We start from the raw sequence: 19,414 nt of genomic DNA on the forward strand, positions 1-19,414 counted from the left end.
GTGAAATGATACCTCATTGTGGTTTTGATTTGCATTTCTCTAATAATGAGTGATGTTGAGCATCTTTTCATGTGTTTGTTAGCCATCTGTATGTCTTCTTTGGAGAAATGTCTGTTTAGTTCTTTGGCCCATTTTTTGATTGGGTCGTTTATTTTTCGGGAATTCAGCTGCAGAAGTTGCTTGTATATTTTTGAGATTAATTGTTTGTCTGTTGCTTCATTTGCTATTATTTTCTCCCATTCTGAAGGCTGTCTTTTCACCTTGTTTATAGTTTCCTTTGTTGTGCAAAAGCTTTTAAGAAACAAAAGACTTATATATAGAAAACTATAAAACACTGATGAAAGAAATCAAAGAGGACACAAACAGATGGAGAAATATACCGTGTTCATGGATTGGAAGAATTAATATAGTGAAAATGAGTATTCTACCCAAAGCAATCTACAGATTCAATGCAATCCCTATCAAGCTACCAATGGTATTTTTCACAGAACTAGAACAAATCATCTCACAATTTGTATGGAAATATAAGAAACCTCGAATAGCCAAAGCAATCTTGAGGAAGAAGAATGGAACTGGAGGAATCAACCTGCCTGACTTCAGGCTCTACTACAAAGCCACAGTCATCAAGACAGTATGGTACTGGCACAAAGATAGAAATATAGATCAATGGAACAAAATAGAAAGCCCAGAGATAAACCCACGCACATATGGACACCTTATCTTCGACAAAGGAGGCAAGAATATACAATGGAGAAAAGACAATCTCTTTAACAAGTGGTGCTGGGAAAACTGGTCAACCACTTGTAAAAGAATGAAACTAGAACACTTCCTAACACCGTACACAAAAATAAACTCAAAATGGATTAAAGATCTAAACGTAAGACCAGAAACAATAAAACTCCTAGAGGAAAACATAGGCAAAACACTCTCCGACATAAATCACAGCAGGATCCTCCATGACCCACCTCCCAGAATATTGGAAATAAAAGCAAAAATAAACAAATGGGACCTATTTCTGGGCTTTTAAACCTGTTCCATTGGTCTATATTTCTGTTTTTGTGACAGTACCATAATGTCTTGATGAATGTAGCTTTGTAGTATAATCTGAAGTCAGGAAGATTGATTCCTCCAGCTCCATTCTTCTTTCTCAAGACTGCTTTGGCTATCCGGGGTCTTTTGTGTTTCCACATGAATTGTGAAAGTTTTTGTTCTAGTTCTGGAAAAAAATGCCATTGGTAATTTGATAGGGATCACATTGAATCTGTAGGTTGCATTTGGTAGTATAATCATTTTCACAATATTGATTCTTCTTACCCAGGAACATGGAATATCTCTCCATCTGTTTATGTCATCTGATTTCTTTCATCAATGTCTTATAATTTTCTGTGTACAGTTCTTTTGTCTCCTTAGGTAAGTTTATTCCTAGATATTTAATTGTTTTTGTTGCAATAGTGAGTGGGATTGATTCCTTAATTGCTCTTTCTGATTTTTCATTGTTAGTATATAGAAATGTTCTTTTTTCCCCCCAGTTGTTTTAGGTGTAAAGTTAGTTTGCCTATTTGATGTTTTTCTTGTTTCTTGAGGTAGGATTGTATTACTATAAACTTCCCTCTTAGAACTGATTTTGCTGCATCCTCTTGATGAAAGTGAAAGAGGAGAGCGAAAAAGTTGGCTTAAAGCTCAACATTCAGAAAACTAAGATCATGGCATCCAGTCCCATCACTTCATGGCAAATAGATGGGGAAACAGTGGCAGACTTTATTTCTGGGGGCTCCAAAATCACTGCAGAGGGTAACTGCAGCCATGAAATTAAAAGATGCTTACTCCTTGGAAGAAAAGTTATGACCAACCTAGATAGCATATTAAAAAGCAGAGACATTACTTTGCCAACAAAGGTCCATCTAGTCAAGGCTATTGTTTTTCCAGCAGTCATGTATGGATGTGACAGTTGGACTATAAAGAAAGCTGAGCACTGAAGAATTGATGCTTTTCAACTGTGGTGTTGGAGAAGACTCTTGAGAGTATCTTGGGCTGCAAGGAGATCCAACCAGTCCATCCTAAAGGAGATGAGTCCTGGGTGTTCATTGGAAGGACTGATGTTGAAGCTGAAACTCCAATACTTTGGCCACCTCATGCGAACAGCTGATTCAGCTTTGGGGGGATTGGGGGCAGGAGGAGAAGGGGACGACAGAGGATGAGATGGTTGGATGGCATCATCAACTCAATGGACATGGGTTTGGGTAAACTCTGGGAGTTGGTGATAGACAGGGAGGCCTGGCATGCTGCGATTCATGGGGTTGCAAAGAGTCGGACACACTGAGTGACTGAACTGAAACTGAACTGATAGGTTTTGAGTTGTTGTGTTTTCATTGCTATTTGTTTCTAGAAATTTTTTGATTTCCCTTTTGATTTCTTCAGTAACCTGTTGGTTATTTAGAAACATGTTGTTTAATCTCCATGTGTTTGTGTTTCTTACAGTTTTTTTCTTGTAATTGATATCCAGTCTCAGCGTTGTGATCAGAGAAGATGCTTTATACAATTTCAATTTTCTTAAATTTACTGAGGTTTGATTTGTGACCTAAGATGTGGTCTAGCCTGGAGAATGTTCCATGTGCACTTGAGAAGAAGGTGTATTCTTCTGCATTTGGATGGAATGTCCTGAAGATATCAATGAGATCCATCTCATCTAATGTATCATTTAAGACTTGTGTTTCCTTATTAATTTTCTGCTTTGATGATCTGTCCCTTGGTGTGAGTGGGGTGTTAAAGTCTCCTACTATTATTGTGTTACTGTCAATTTCTCCTTTTATGTCTGTTAGTGTTTGTCTTATATATTGAGGTGCTCCTATCTTGGGTGCGTTGATATTTACAATTGTTACGTCTTCCTCTTGGATTGATCCCTTGATCATTATGTAGTGTCCTTCCTTATTTCTTGTAAATCTTCTTTATTTTAAGGTCTGTTTTGTCTGATATGAAGATTGCCGTGCCAGCTTTCTTTAGCTTCCCATTTGCATGGAATGTATTTTTCCATCTTCTCACTTTCAGTCTGTATGTGTCTTGAGGTCTGAAGTGGGTTTCTTATAGACAGTGTATATATGGGTCTTGTTTTTGTATCCATTCAGCCAGTCTGTGTTTTCTGGTTGCAGTATTTAATCCATTTACATTTAAAGTAATTATTGATGTATATGTTCCTATTGCCATTTTCTTAATTATTTGGGGTTGATTTTGTAGATCTTTTTTCTTCTCTTGTATTTCTTGACTATATAAGTCCCTTTAACATTTGTCGTAAAGCTGGTTTGATGGTACTGAATTCTCTCAACTTTTGCTTGTCTGAAAAGCTTTTTACTTCTCCATCAATTTTGAATGAGATCCTTGCTGGGTACAGTAATTTTGGCTGTAAATTTTTCCCTTTCAGTACTTTAAATATATCTTGCCATACCCTTCTGGCCTGCAGAGTTTCTGCTGAAAGATCAGCTGTTAAACATATGGGGTTTCCCTTGTATGTTACTTATTGCTTCTCCTTGGTGTTTTTAATATTCTTTCTTTGTGTTTAGTCTTTCGTAGCTTGATTAGTATGTGTCTTGGTGTGTTTCTCCTTGGGTTTATCCTGTATGGGACTCTTCATGCTTCTTGGACTTGATTGACTATTTCCTTTTCCATGCTGGGGAATTTTCAACTATAATCTCTTCAAAAATTTTCTCATACCCTTTCTTTTTCTCTTCTTCTTCTGGGACTCCTATAATTCTAATTTTGGTGCATTTGATATTGTCCCAGAGGTCTCTGAGACTATTCTCAGTCCTTTTCATTCTTTTTACTTCATTCTGCTCTTCAGAAGTTATTTCCACCATTTTATCTTCCAGCTCACTGATTTGTTTTTCTGCTTCAGATATTCCCTATTGATTCCTTCTAGAGTATTTTTAATTTCAGTAATTGTGTTGTTTGTCTCTGTATGTTTATTCTTTAATTCTTCTACGTTTTTGTTAATTGATTCTTGCATTTTCTCCATTTTGTTTTCAAGGTTTTTGATTATCTTTACTATCATTATTCTGAATTCTTTTTCAGGTAGTTCGCCTATTTCCTCTTCATTTATTTGGACTTCTGTGTTTCTAGTTTGTTCCTTCATCTGTGTAGTATTTCTCTACCTTTTCACTATTTTTTTAACTTATTGTGTTTGAGGTCTCCTTTTCCCAGGCTTCAAGGAAAGTTGAATTCTTTCCTTGAAGAAGGTTGAATTCTTTCTTCCTTTTTGTTTCTGCTCTCCTAAGGTTGGTCCAGTGGTTTGTGTAAGCTTTGTATAGGGTGAGATTTGTGCTAAGTTTTTGTTTGTTTCTTTCTTTCTTTTTCCTCTGATGGGCAAGAGTGAGTGAGGTGGTAATCCTGTCTGCTGATGATTGGGTTTGTGTTTTTATTTTGTTTGTTGTTTAGATGAGGCGTCCTGCACAGGGTGCTACTGGTGGTAGCATCACCAGCATTGGGTGATGCTGGGTCTTGTATTCAAGTAGTTTCATTTGTGTGAGTTCTCACTATTTGATACTCCCTAGGGTTAGTTCTCTGGTAGTCTAGGGTCTTGGAGTCAGTGCTCCCACTCCAAAGGCTCAGGGCTTGATCTTAAGCTGAGAAAAAGTATTTCTTTTCAAGAGGGCGCCAAACAAGCAGAAGCCATTCCCATCTTTACCTCCTAGATAAGCCATACGCTACTTTAGTTCTTTGCATAACTTCAAGGATGTTGCAAACTTTTAGGACACAGTTTCTCCATCTGAGGACAATTCATCACAGACAGGCAGGGGTCCAGATACAGAAAGAATTTGTTAAGTGTATAATTGCAGTCTCTTCTCCTCTCAAACTCAGTAACAAGGCTTACTGTGGTTTTTCAGTTCCCTGTGTTTGCATACTGAGATTCACTCTTATTTTTCTGAAAGTACTTCTGGAAGCTCTCATCTTGGCTTCTACACTGCCATCTGTGTGCAGGATCGCCGTCGGTGGCCATTGCACCTGCTGGCTGCATGATCTCTGCAGTGTCCGCTGCTGGAGGAGACAGCAGTGGCCTGACCCTTGGCCTCCAGGTGTCTCCTCACTCCTTGGCAGCAGCAGTCCCTGCTTCCCTTCCTCCCAGAGGGTGAGCTTCCCACCTAGCCCACAGGTTCTGCCACCATCCCTCTGCCAGCCCTGGTGTTTACTTCTTAACACAACAAAGTTGTCCCGCAGTCATACATTATTATCCATGGTTTCAGGCTGTTTAACATTTGATTGTATTTAAAAGACTCTGATACTGGGGAAGACTGAAGGAGAAGGGGGCAGCAGAGGATGAGATGGTTAAATAGCACCACAGACACAAGGGAAATGAATTTGAGCAAACTCCAGGAAGTAGCGGAGGACAGAGGAGCCTCCACTCCTTCACTCATAGTGCAGTCCACAGGATCACAGAATCAGACATGACTTAGCGACTTAGGGTGTTTGTACTTCCTCTTGCTTCTGCAAAAGTTAGCTGACTGTTTGTCACTGTGGTTTCAACTACTGACCTTGAGCCAAAGCCAGAGCTTGGCGGTGAGTGACCTGGACAGTGCAGTGGGGACTAGGAGGTAGAAAATGTATTCGTTTCACATAGAATTTCAGCACAAATTTCCCTGGAGTTCTTGGTGAGGAAGCTGGCAGGTTTTTTATTTATTTACAGCCTACATGTTAAGCTCGCCCTGGGGCTTTGCTTGGTTTTCAGAAACTTCATTCAAAGGCCAGGTTAGGTGGCCCACCAGGTTGAGACTAGAGGTTGTAGATGACCTCCACTTATTTATTTATACCTAGTAGTTTCTACTTTAACTTTCTACCCCTATCTTGCCCCGCTCCTCCCCTCTCTCCTTTAGTAAGCAGGAATTTGTTCTCTACATTAGCAAGTGTGTTTCTGTTTTGTTACAAACATTTGTTTGTGTTACTTTTTAGATTCCACATATAAGTGTCAACATAGAGCATTTGTCTTTCTCTGATTTATTTCACTAAACATAATATGCTCTAGGTCCATCCACACTGTTGCAAATGGAAGCATGTAATTTTTATGACTGAGTAATATTCCATCATACACACACACACACACACACACACACACTCGCACACACACACAACTTCTCTTTCCATTCATCTGTTGATGGACACTTGGGTTATTTCCATACCTTGGCTACTGTAAATAACGCTGCTATGAAAACTGGGGTGCATGTATCTTTTCAAGCTAATGTTTTCAATTTTCTTTTTGGGGGGGGATATATATACGTCCGAGGTCAGGGGCGGTGGCCAAGAGGAGCTATCCCACATCCGACGTCAGGGACAGCAGCCGAGAGGAGAAACCCCACGTCCAAGGAAAGGCATCTGTGCAGGCGCAGGAGGGCCAAGAGGAGCTACTTCATGTTCAAGGTCAGGAGGGGCGACTGTGAGGAGATACCCTTCATCCAAGGTAAGGAGCAGCGGTTGCACTTTGCTGGAGCTGCCATAAAGAGATACCCCACGTCCAAGTTAAGAGAAATCCAAGTAATATGGTAGGTGTTGCGAGAGGGCAGCAGAAGGCACACACTGAAACCATAATCACAGAAAACTAGCCAATCTGATCACACGGACCACAGCCTTGTCTAAATCAATGAAACTAAGCCATGCTGTGTGGAGCCACCCAAGATGGACGAGTCATGGTGGAGAGGTCTGACAGAATGTGGTCCATTGGAGAAGGAAATTGCAAACCACTTTAGTATTCTTGCCTTGAGAACCCCATGAACAGCATGAAAAGGCAAAATGGTAGGGTACTGAAAGAGGAACTCCCCAGGTCGGTAGGTGCCCAATATGCTACTGGAGATCAGTGGAGAAATAACTCCAGAAAAAATGAAGGGATGGAGCCAAAGCAAAAACAATACCCAGTTGTGGATGGGACTGGTGATAGAAGCAAGGTCTGATGCTGTAAAGAGCAATATTGCATAGGAACCTGGAATGTTAGGTCCACGAATCAGGGCAAATTGGAAGTGGTCAAACAGGAGATGGCAAGAATGAATGTCGACATTCTAGGAATCAGCGAACTAAAATGGACTGGAATGGGTGAATTTAACTCAGATGACCATTACATCTACGACTGTGGGCAGGAATCCCTTAGAAGAAATGGAATAGCCATCACAGTCAACAAAAGAGTCTGAAATGCAGTACTTGGATGCAATCTTCGAAACGACAGAATGATCTCTGTTCATTTCCAAGGCAAACCATTCAATATCACAATAATACAAGTCTATGCCCCAACCAGTAACACTGAAGAAGCTGAAGTTGAACAGTTCCATGAAGACCTACAAGAACTTTTAGAACACCCAAAAAACATGTCCTTTTCATTATAGAGGACTGGAATGCAAAAGTATGAAGTCAAGAAGCACCCGGAGTAACAGGCAAATTTGGCCTTGGAGTACAGAATGAAGCAAGGCAAAGGCTAATGGAGTTTTTCGAAGAGAACGCACTGGTCATAGCAAACACCCTCTTCCAACAACACAAGAGAAGACTCTACATATGGATATCACCAGGTGGTCAACACCGAAATTGGACTGATTATATTCTTTACAGCCAAAGATGGAGAAGCTCTATACAGTCAGCAAAAACAAGACCGGGAGCTGACTGTGGCTCAGATCATGAACTCCTTATTGCCAAATTCAGACTGAAATTGAAGAAAGTAGGGAAAACTACTAGACCATTCAGGTATGACCTAAATCAAATCCCTTATGATTATACAGTGGAAATGAGAAATAGATTTAAGGGATTAGATCTTATAGACAGAGTGCCTGATGAACTATGGACGGAGGTTTGTGACATTGTACGGGAGATAGGGATCAAGACCATCCCCATGGAAAAGAAATGCAAAAAAGCGAAACGGCTGTCTGAGGAGGCCTTACAAATAGCTGTGAAAAGAAGAGAAGTGAAAAACAAAGGAGAAAAGGAAAGATATTCCCATTTGAATGCAGAGTTCCAAAGAATAGCAAGGAGAGATAAGAAAGCCTTCCTCAGTGATCAATGCAAAGAAATAGAGGAAAACAACAGAATGGGAAAGACTAGAGATCTCTTCAAGAAAATGAGAGATACCAAGGGAACATTTCATGCAAAGATGGGCTTGATAAAGGAGAGAAATGGTAGGGACCTAACAGAAGCAGAAGATATTAAGAAGAGGTGGCAAGAATACACATAAGAACTATACAAAAAAGATCTTCACAACCCTGATAATCACGATGGTGTGATCACTCACGCTAACGTAGAGCCAGATATCATGGAATGTGAAGTCAAGTGGGCCTTAGAAAGCATCACTACGAACAAAGCTAGTGGAGTTGATGGAATTCCAGTTGAGCTATTTCAAATCCTGAAAGATGATTCTGTGAAAGTGCTGCACTCAATATGCCAGCAAATTTGGAAAACTCAGCAGTGGCCACAGGACTGGAAAACGTCAGTTTTCATTTCAATCCCAAAGAAAGGCAATGCCAAAGAATGCTCAAACTACCACACAATTGCACTCATCTCACACGCTAGTAAAGTAATGCTCAAAAGTGTTCAAGCCAGGCTTCAGCAATACGTGAACCGTGAACTTCTAGATGTTCAAGCTGGTTTTAGAAAATGCAGAGGAACCAGAGATCAAATTGCCAATATCCACTGGATCATCGAAAAAGCAAGAGAGTTCCAGAAAAATATGTATTTCTGCTTTATTGACTATGCCAAAGTCTTTGACTATGTGGATCACAATAAACTGTGGAAAATTCTGAAAGAGATGGGCATACCAGACCATCTGACCTGCGTCTTGAGAAACCTGTATGCAGGTCAGGAAGCAACAGTTAGAACTGGACATGGAACAACAGACTGGTTCCAAGTAGGAAAAGGAGTACGTCAAGGATGTATATTGTCACCCTGCTTATTTAACTTCTGTGCAGAGTACATCATGAGAAACGCTGGGCTGGAAGAAGCACAAGCTGGAATCAAGATTGCTGGGAGAAATATCAATAACCTCAGATATGCGGATGACACCACCCATATGACAGAAAGTGAAGAGGAACTAAAAAGCCTCTTGATGAAAGTGAGAGAGGAGAGTGAAAAAGCTGGCTTAAAGCTCAACATTCAGAAAACTAAGATCATGGCATCTGGTCCCATCACTTCATGGGAAATAATAGATGGGGAAACACTGGAAACAGTGTCAGACTTTATTTTTTTCGGGCTCCAAAATCACTGCATATGGTGACTGTAGCCATGAAATTAAAGGACACTTACTCCTTGGAAGGAAAGTTATGACCAACCTAGATAGCATAGTAAAAAGCAGAGACATTACTTTGCCAACAAAGGTCTGTCTAGTCAAGGCTCTGGTTTTTCCAGTAGTCATGTACAGATGTGAGAGTTGGAGTGTGAAGAAAGCTGAGCACCGAAGAATTGATGCTTTTGAACTGTGGTGTTGGAGAAGACTCTTGAGAGTCCCTGGGACTGCAAGGAGATCCAACCAGTCCATCCTAAAGGAGATCAGTCCTGGGTGTTCATTGGAGGAACTGATGTTGAAGCTGAAACTCCAATACTTTGGCCACCTCATGTGAAGAGTTGACTCACTGGAAAAGACACTGATGCTGGGAAGGATTAGGGGCAGGAGGAGAAGGGGATGACAGAGGATGAGATGGCTGGATGGCATCACCGACTCGATGGACATGAGTTTGGGTAAGCTCCTGGAGTTGGTGATGGACAGGGAGGACTGGCATGCTGTGATTCATGGGGTCACAAAGAGTAGGACATAATTGAGCGACTGAACTGAACTGATATACAAGAGTAGAATTGCTAGATCATATAGCAGGTCTATTTTTAGTTTTTTGAGGAACTTGCATTCTGTTTTCCTTAGTGACTGCCCCAATTTACATTCCTACCAAGAGTGAACAAGGGTTTCCTTTTCTCCAAATCCTAGCCAATATTTGTTATTGGGAGACTTCCTGATGTTACCTATTCTGACAGGTGTGAGGGGGCATCTCATTGTAGTTTGATTAATAAGGCCTTTAAGACTCAACTCTTCTGTAACTGGCAAACTTCCTAGAGCAAAGTGGTTTTTAGTCTCCTGCTTACCTGTTAGATTTCTGTGTTCCCTTCAATTTTAACATAGTAATTCATAATCATTTCATCAGTATTTTGATGTGATGCTTTTAATATGTTTTTTATATCTTATCCAACATGTTGAGTGGCTTTTGATGAGAAAGCTGATCCAAATAGCTTAGTCTGCCATTTAAGAACCTGGAAATTCTAGTTTCTGCCAATGTTATCGTTTCTAATTTTTCCTTTTATCTAATTTAATATTCTTTTATGTGAATTAATTCTTCTGACTTCATTTCTTCTTAGTGATTTTACATTATTTCAGGAACTGATCAGCAAAGTTTAAATGACCTAACCACTCCAACCTAAGATATGTGGAATTCTTCCTGGCTGAAAGTCTGCAAAAGTCTATTTGAATTCACTGATCCAATCACATCTTTCAAGGGAAATTCTTGGATATATGCCCTTTGTATAGGCTGACAAAAGACAGTAGCATTCCTAAACTCTTCTGGGCTTCCCAGGTGGTGTGAGTGGTAAAGAATCCGCCTGCCAATGCAGGAGACTCAAGAGACGTGGGTTTGATTCTGGGTCAGGAAGATCCTTTGGAGAAGAAAATGGCAACCCACTCCACTCCAGTATTCTTGCCTGGGAAATCCCATGGACAGAAGAGCTGGAGGGCTACAGTCCATGGGAGTACAAAGAGTCATCAGACATGACTGAGTGCGTACACACACACACACACACTGCTACCACACTATCCATTACAAACAAATTTTGATTTATAGCCAAAAAAAAGTCTACTTGAACTTTTTCATACTGAAAATCCTTAAAAGGATTACAAAATTGTAAGAGCTATTACAAGGTGCTCCTGAGGACAGATACTCTTCATTGGATAATGTGCTGCTGTTGCAGGTTAGGGTGCCGTTGTGTTTTCTGTCAGTCCATAGCATCTTGTGACAATGTAGGACCACATACCACACAATGGAAGTAACACAAGGTTTGAAATTAAACTGGGAGGTCCAAATCCCAGCTCTGACAATAATGTACTAGCTGGCTCATGGCAAATCATTTCACCTCCCTGGGCCCATCTGTTCATCTGTAAAATGGGTCTAAGACTGCCTACTCTTGGGTTACTTTAAGGATCAAATGGGATCCCATGCACATTAAGAACCTAGCACTATGCCCAGCCCAGAGTAAACACCCAGCAGGAGTCTGTCTTTGAGTCTGTAGGCACCAAACCCTTAAAGCACTAGAAAGGCAGAGGAAAAATGTTAAATATAAGCTCTATAGTATTATATGAGAGAGGGATTTGAAAGTGCAAATAGCACATTTGCAAGTAGCAAAGATACTATGTCCATGTGTGATAATGTTATGCAAGGAAAAGTACGACTGAAAGAACAATTAATAAAGAAAAGTATCAGTTAAATTCTTTGTTTCTTTTTTTTTTTTTTCCTGTTTCTGAAATTCTTAAAAGAATGCAATCACTTTCAGAATTCATAATGCTAGGTTTGGGTCGTTTTTGCATTTTGTATGTGTGCAGCTGTTCCTCCACTATAAGTATGCACATCTGCTCATTAGCAATACAATATAATTCCCACTGTCTAATTATTTGCAGATGATAGATTCCTTGTACGTGGGCTATAAAAAGGATAGTCCTTTAAAACCGGAGACTTATTTTCAAAAAACTAACTTAAAAGGGTCAGCACAATGAAGTTCAGATATTAATTTGGCAAGTTCAAATATATAAGCACCAAATGGCAACTTGTTGAGAAAACACAAGAGGATTTTTTTTTCTCTCTCCAATTAACGTTCCTCAGTACACAGCACAGGACACTGGCTTCTCTACAGTGCACCTAGAGGGAGGCTATGAAGCAAACCTGCTAAAGATGGAGTGGACCAGTCCCACTCCTGACTTTCTGGGGACCTCCTGGGAACCATGCACCTTAAACAATGCTGCACAGGGAATGTGGAAGTAGGTTGGGAGGGGGGAATGTGTGGTCCATGGGCACTGAATGCAGAAGAGTCCTTGGGGTCTCTAGTTCCAACCACAAGCTGAGAAACCACATTAATCCCCTACTGTCGACTCTGAGGGGAAGGCAGCAAGTTAGGGTATGTGGTCCTAGGGCTCCATGAAACCAACACCAGAGACAATGTGGCCCATGAAGGCAGACAGATGAAGCTACTGAGCACAACTGGGAGCTGCTTGTGAGAGGGTGGAGGGTTGGCATGGGAGAAAAAGGAATGCTGATTGAGGATAAAGGGTATGAACCAAGTGTAAGGGATGATCAAGGGTATTCAGAACATGAGATGGGGAAATGAGAAAGAAAAAAATGGGAAGTACTGGGGTTCGAGAGAAAGCAAGGCAGATGGATGGGAGCTGGTGAAATGGCTCTTTAGGACATGGGTAGGATGAGGATGGCGGCTATTATATACAATGTCGTTATTCTGTACCCAGCGCTGGTCTCTGCACAACAGACTACATTCCTTAATACATCCTGACACCACTGATGGGAGAACAACCATTGTACAGATGGGAAAACTGAGGTTCATTCACCCAGCTGTTCAGTGAAAAAATTATTTAATATGAAGCTTACTTTCCAAAAGGGTTGTTAGTCGCTCAATCATGTTAAACTCTTTGGGAACCCATGGACTGTAGCCCACCAGGCTCCTCTGTCTATGGGATTCTCCAGGCAAGAATACTGGTGTGGGTTGCCATGCTCTCTTCCAGGGGATCTTCCAGACCCAGGGATCAAATCTGCAGCTTCTGCATTGCAGGCGAATTCTTTGCCACTGAGGCACTGGGGAAGCCTGAAGAGTGTGTATATCATCACAAAGAAAAGTCAGGAGAGGGACACACTTCCCTTTTGTGCTTCTGACAGGTCACTATGGGTACTAGATCAGAAAGGGTAAGGCCAGCTGGAGGCTGGCATGGCGGCCAGATGAGAGCAGTGAGAGCTGGGACCCGGTGGTCAGGCACAGAGAAAAGAGGCGGTGAGTGACTGTTAACTTCCCCGGGCCACACAGACAGCATGTGGCAGGACTGGTTAAAGCCATATCCTCCAACCCTAGAGTCCATACTCTTAACAGATTTGATTAAAGATGTTTTAATTAAGAAACATTTTAATTAAGACCTTCAGAGGAGTGACTGGGAGTTCATCACCAGCTTATATTGAAAGCTATTTTAGTAAGGATTAGTTCAGCTGTTGTAGGAGAAAAAAAAAAAGGCCTAAAATGAACCAAAATAACAGTAGCTTAGAGAAGACAGTTCTTGCATAAAGAGCCCAGACTGGGGTACTGACCCTGGAATCTTCTATCTTGTAGGTCTTCAATTACAAGGGTGAGGCCCCCATCCCTGGGGTCCAAGACAGTCATCACTGCAACCACAGGCAGTATGTGAGAAGGGAGAAAGGAGAAGAGAATGGACTTTCCTCTGTGTGCACTGGACCCAGAAGCTGACATCACCTGCCTTTCCTCTAAGTGCACTTAACCCGGAAGTTCATATTATCACTTGTACTCATGCTCTTCTAGTCTGATTTTGGACATGTGGCTATACTTAGCCATTCAGAGTCTGGGAAATTTAGTTTTTATTGGTGGCTGCACATCCAGCTGAAATTCCAACCCTTTAGAAATGAGGAAACTGATATTGGGTTCAGTTCACAGTCTCAGCCAGAAGACCTCTGCAGAAAGGCCACTGCTCCCTTGGTAGTGCACCGGAGGAGTTCCCCATCTGTGCCCTAGTCCCTGGGAATGTCTGAAGCTACTACCAGAGGTCCATACATCCAACTGGGCAGCAGATGTGGCTTAGTGACTGTTGAGCACTTTATGCACGGGAGCATTTCCATTTTGCAGAGGTAGGTGACATGGTGCTGATTAATACAAGGGACATTCAATTTACAGCATGATTAAATTTGTAGTAGCATCTTCATATATTTGCTTTAACAAGGTTGTTAGAGGCACAGCTATATTACATGGGGGATCCTGAACAATGCTTATCCTTAGAAGAGGTCCTCCTCATCAGGAAGCATGGATCCCTCCAGTGTAGGCGAAAGAAAATAGATTTGGGCTTTGGTCAGAGCTGTGTTCAAATACTGCCAACAACATCAAGCAAGACTGTCAGTATTTTTGAATCTCATTTCTCCTCTTCTATTAAGTGAAGACAGTAAACCCCAGTTCATCAGGTTATGGTAAGGGTTAAATGAAATTATAGGTATAAAGCATCTACCACTGAGACTGGGCCATAAGGGGTACTTCATAAATGTGCTGTCCTTTCCCTCAGGATGGAGGAGAGTGAAACAGGTTGGAATAGAGAAGTCAGGTTTATGCAATCAAGTAAAGCAAAGCTGAGTCTCCACATTGTGTACTTGTGTGTTTGTGGTTTGGCCCAAGGTTCAGGTCTGGGACCTGCATCCCTATGCAGAAACAGGAGGACCAAAATGATGGAATTCATGCACAGAGCATACGAGGTAAGAGGATGCAGAGCACGCATGAGAGGCTGGGACTTTATCTGTTTCTTCTGAGGACTGTATCAGCAGCAAAGATAAGGAGCTTTCTGTCTGTCAACCTCATCACTATCACTGCCAGCAGTTTCATCACAAAATGAGAACGCAAGCAACGCTGAAATCTTTCCAATTAGCAGGAAGTACAAAAGAACTTTCGTGGTAGAAAACCCACACTGTAGTAGGCAGACGGTAAATAGTTCCCCACAGAAATCAAGGAAACAAAAATAAATAAATAACTCTGGTGACATTGTATTGCGTTGAGAAGGACACAGCTACAATGCCACCACCTGCCGGGTTCTTGACCCTGGTTTTTGACCATGGTTCTTTCAAGTGATTTTCACTTGGTTTCATTTCATTCCTATGACAACCCAAGAAGTGGGCAGGATAGACATTATTATCCCCTTTCTGTAGATGAGAAAACAGTTTCAGATTATGTGCCTTGGCCAAGGTTGCAAGGTTGGGAAGAGGTCCAACTGGGGCCAGAACCCAGATCTAAATGTCAGGCTCTGCCTTGGTGTCTGGAGACTGGGGAAGTTTGGGGACCACATGGTCAGATGCTCTGTATGGGGGGATAACCCACACAGAGCACCTCCCCCCTGGCACCCACAGCCAAGTGACAACATACAACACTCTCAGAGAAAGACTTAGCTGGTTCTGCTGGAGCTACATGCCTGTTGTTTGGATCAAACATTGGTGACAACAGGAAAAGATACTATGACTGATCAGGCCTAGATCATATGATCATCCCATTGGCCCTATTTCCAGAAGGGTCATAGGAAACCCTACAAGGCAGAAAAAGATTCTTACCATGACCCATTACACTGAACTATCTAAAAAATAATTCTAATAATAATGTGGGAAGATCAGATACCTTGGGATTTAATGCATGACTGTGTACACTGCATGAAGCACTACTTTAAGCAGAAACAAGTATACACAAGGGTAGAAAAACTTTCCTCCTACATGTATAATTTGCCCAAAATATTAGTGTAAGAATAGGTCACTCAATACTCCAATCCCATTGTCTGTGACCCTGACCATGAGCAATTTTATCTTCTGACTCATAGAATTGGAGCTGAGGTTTGAACAAATGATCTCTAAAGTCTCTTTCAATCTATAAGCTTATGAACACCCTGTCAGAAAAAAAATACCTCTGAAAAACCAGCACATCAACCTATTAAATATTACATTATCAGACAGTGCTATGGGCTAAAGTGTGTCCCACCTCCTCTCATAATTTACATGTTGAAGCTCTAATCTCCAGTACTGAGTGTAACTGAATCTGGAGACAGAGTCTTTAATGATTAAGATTAAATGAGATCATCTGGATGGGCCTTAATCCAATCTGACTTGTGATGTTATACAAAGAGATTAGGACACAGACACACACAGAAGGAAGGCTATATGAGGAGAAGACAGCCATTGATGAGCCAACGTGAAGCCAACCCTGCCAATGCCTTCAACTTAGGCTCCTAGCCTCCAGGACTGTGAGAAAATTCATTTCTGTTGGTTAAGCCACCCAGTCTGTGATACTTTATGATGGCAGCCCTAGCAAATTCATACAGATAGCAAACCAAGAATTTCCCAAGTTGAGACCAACCTGATCCATGGGATGGGGAGAACAAGAGGTTCTAATAAAATGCTTTTGCAGGTGGAATTCCCCTGAGATTCAGGGGTGAGAACTAGTGACCTGAGGTGTACTAGTAGAGATGTGATAAAATGGGTAGAGACTTTCCTGGTGGTCCAATGGTTAAGACTTCACCTTCCAATTCAAGGGGTGCAGGTTCAATCCCTGGTTGGGGAGCCAAGATCCCACATGCATCGCGGCCAAAAAACCCAAACATATAATGGAAACAATATTGTAAAAAATTCAATAAAGACCATTAAAAATGGTTCACACACCCCCCCACCGCCACCCTGAAAATGATAAAATGGGTAAGACGTTAAGAGGAGTAAGGAGAGAGAAGTAGATGGCAGACTTCACCTTCTTTAAAATGTTGTGGGGGCCAAGCACAAGGTGGTTCTATCAGGACACAGGTGGCTAGGCCAAGGCCACGGACCCAGCCTTGCAGGCCCGCATAGAGCCTGTCTGCTCCATGACTTCAGGCTCACCTGGGCTCCTGATACGTGTCTCCACTTAGAACTCTGGAGCCCCCAGCGTCCTGCCTTGACCCTCGGCTTTGAGCAAGAGGCTGAACGGCTGCTGCCTCTGAATCAAAGGCTCCTTAGAATGATCCTGGCTGTCACCCCCTTCTTTATGGAGCTCACCAATCAGTTTCTCATTGAGCCACGGATGTCTAAGCCATCAGGCCTGCCGATCTTATATGATGTGACAGAGCGGCAGTCCAAACCAGGGTGGCATCTGAACCTTCTGATGACAGTACTCTTGCCCTTAACAGTCCTGTACCTCCCCTGCACCCCATCTCACTGCTTCCCCACCAGGGACTCATCCTCCCACGTCAACCAGACTTGACCGTCATGGAGAACCTGCTCCTGGCCTCATTCCCACCTTCAGTTACCCTGCTGGATGAGCCTGCAATCTGGACCTGCCTGACCCTGGCTCCTCTGCTGATCATGTTGTTGTTCTTGCCTTAGCTCTGACCTTTGCCCTCTGGGAAATCACCCTGGCCTCAGGTGTAACCAGGACTCAGGACTTACCAACCTGGCGCTGGGGTTGCTGGGGTCTTGGTAAGGTTCCACCCCAAAACACAATGCATGTTTGGAAAAACACATCCATTCATCAGGAAAGAGCCAACACCACACACCCACTCCCACAAGACCACCAAAGGGAAAATATTTTCATTAAATAGACCAATTGCTATCTTTTGCGACCCCATGGACGGTAGCCTGCCAGGCTCCTCTGTCCATGGGATTTTCTAGGCAAGAAAACTGGAGTGACTTGCCATTTCCTTCTCCAGGGGATTTTCCTAACCAGGAATTGAACTTATGTCTCTTACATCTCTTGCATTGGCAGTCAAGTTCTTTCACCTCTGTCCCAGCTGGGAAGCCCAAATATTTTGTTAAAGCCAACAGAATTCTCAGCCTAGTTAGATGTAGGTTATGAATTCTCCAGGCAAGCATACTGGAGTGGATAGCCATTTCTGACCCAGGGATCAAACCCCAGTCTCCTGCATTGCAGGCAGATTCATTACCATCGGAGCCACCAGGGAAGCCTGCTAAATGAACAGGGTTTGTGAAAATCATATTGTATATATAGGACTTTCCAGTTCATACTATCCGATCATCACACTGGCAAAGCAGTGCTTGTAAGGCTGTTAAGTTGAAGTCTGGAAACTGCTCCATTATTGGATATTACAGTAATATTTGCCAACATGAGATATTCACTTGTGTGTACATTCAAACAAAATTCCTGACCACCATTGTTTACAGCCCAAATATATTAATATCTCCATACAATAAATTCCAAAGAAGACAAAATAAATATTTAAATAACCTAAACATTGTGAACCCATTGCATACTGCACTTTACCTTTATGGTTTGTTTGTTTTTTTTAATCACCCTCAGACATTTAAAGGGGGAAAAAAAAAGGCTGATAACGTCAAAAGATGAGAAAGGCTAAATTCAGGAAAATAAAGGAACCATAAATCAGGAAAACTTTGGAGCTGCTAGAAAGACACTTTAATTTTGTAGACAAAAGACTGCATGAAGGAGGAATAATGCAATAATCAAAGGTGAACGAATCTCTATTGTCTGGCGTCTTTCTCTGTGGGAATTTTCCCACCCCTGACAGCTGTAAAGGAGGGAGGGGCGCAGATGGGGGGCTGTGCCTTTATTCTCTCGCCCTCTTTTCCCCAGCACCTCCCCTTCTCCGTCAATAAATGTCTGCAATCATATTCTTGAGCTCCTGTGTGATTTCAAGGTTCATCTCTTCCGTGCAGCTCAAACACTAATTATCCCAGCTGTAATTAGTAAGATAATTAAATACTGGCTCACTCATCTACCTTGGGTCGGGTCATGATTCTCCCAGAAGACCTTGAGCAGTTCCTCAAAGCTGATGTGTTCTGGCTGGTACACGACCCGGACTACTTCTGCGTGGCCACTTTTTCCTTGAAAGAGACAGAACATACAACCCCGATTTACTGACAACATCGATTTATGACAAGTTATTTGTTTCCCCAAAACCACCAGACAAAGGCTGAGATTCTTCCCTCTGAAGGCAATTGTACTTAAACACTTTCATTCTGAGTCTCTGTCACTGGTTCTTTTCCCATAAAAGCATGCGGTTGTCCTCGAGCAAGTGTTCTGAGAAGGATTCTTTCTCTTCATTGTGCTCTAATTTTTGTTTTTTTAATTTCATGAGAAAATAAACTTGGGTTTTCCCTTTTCTAATGAAACCTTATGGATCCAACCTGACATGGTGCTAGAGATTTGAAACTCTGCAAAAGGAAACGAGCCAGTTTATTTTTATCATCTCCCCGTCGCTGTACGTAGCAAGCTCAGCTGCACTACAGAGGGAGACGGTGCCAGATAAAGGAATCTGTGAAAAAACAGGCTTATAACTCACTCACAATAGAAAAATTTGTTAACAGAGAGACATATTTGCTGTGCTGTTAACACTGAGAAGAGGGTCAGGTTCCTATACCTGGCAGGACGGTAAGTGGTTCCCCAGCCTAATTCATCTCTGTGGTAAACAACTACTGTAGCAAATGTCTCTCTGCAGCACCCCTGTTAGCACATTCCCTTCTCAAAGGTGGTCCCCAAGGTTCTGTGGGTCAAGGAAGAATGCATTTGCATTGCCACTTATGCCTATGGAAATCCTATCCTCTCTTATTTCAGTGTTATAACATAGTAAATAATATAGTGTGCTCAGTTGCTTCAGTCATGTCCAACTCTTTATGACCCCATGGAC

General features: G+C 42.0%; 1 protein-coding gene and 1 long non-coding RNA gene across 7 annotated transcripts in view; one reads left to right on the plus strand and one right to left on the minus strand.

The window, feature by feature from the left end:
• Positions 1–19,414, minus strand: part of MSRA (methionine sulfoxide reductase A) — a 389,493-nt gene that overhangs the window by 127,751 nt on the left and 242,328 nt on the right. For all 6 annotated transcript variants that reach the window (XM_081496028.1, XM_081496038.1, XM_081496004.1 and 3 more), the window contains one exon: positions 18,507–18,611. In XM_081496028.1, coding sequence (XP_081352154.1) covers positions 18,507–18,611 — 105 coding nt within the window. The remainder of the gene's footprint in view (positions 1–18,506; positions 18,612–19,414) is intronic.
• LOC145508760 (uncharacterized) lies at positions 12,939–14,795 on the plus strand. Its single transcript, XR_014055594.1, has 3 exons — positions 12,939–13,035; positions 13,366–13,895; positions 14,431–14,795. It is a non-coding gene; the product is annotated as an uncharacterized LOC145508760 (long non-coding RNA).

Source organism: Giraffa tippelskirchi, chromosome 1 (genome assembly GCF_054371585.1).
Source record: "Giraffa tippelskirchi isolate mGirTip1 chromosome 1, T2T-mGirTip1v1.2.pri, whole genome shotgun sequence".
Lineage (NCBI taxonomy): Eukaryota > Metazoa > Chordata > Mammalia > Artiodactyla > Giraffidae > Giraffa > Giraffa tippelskirchi.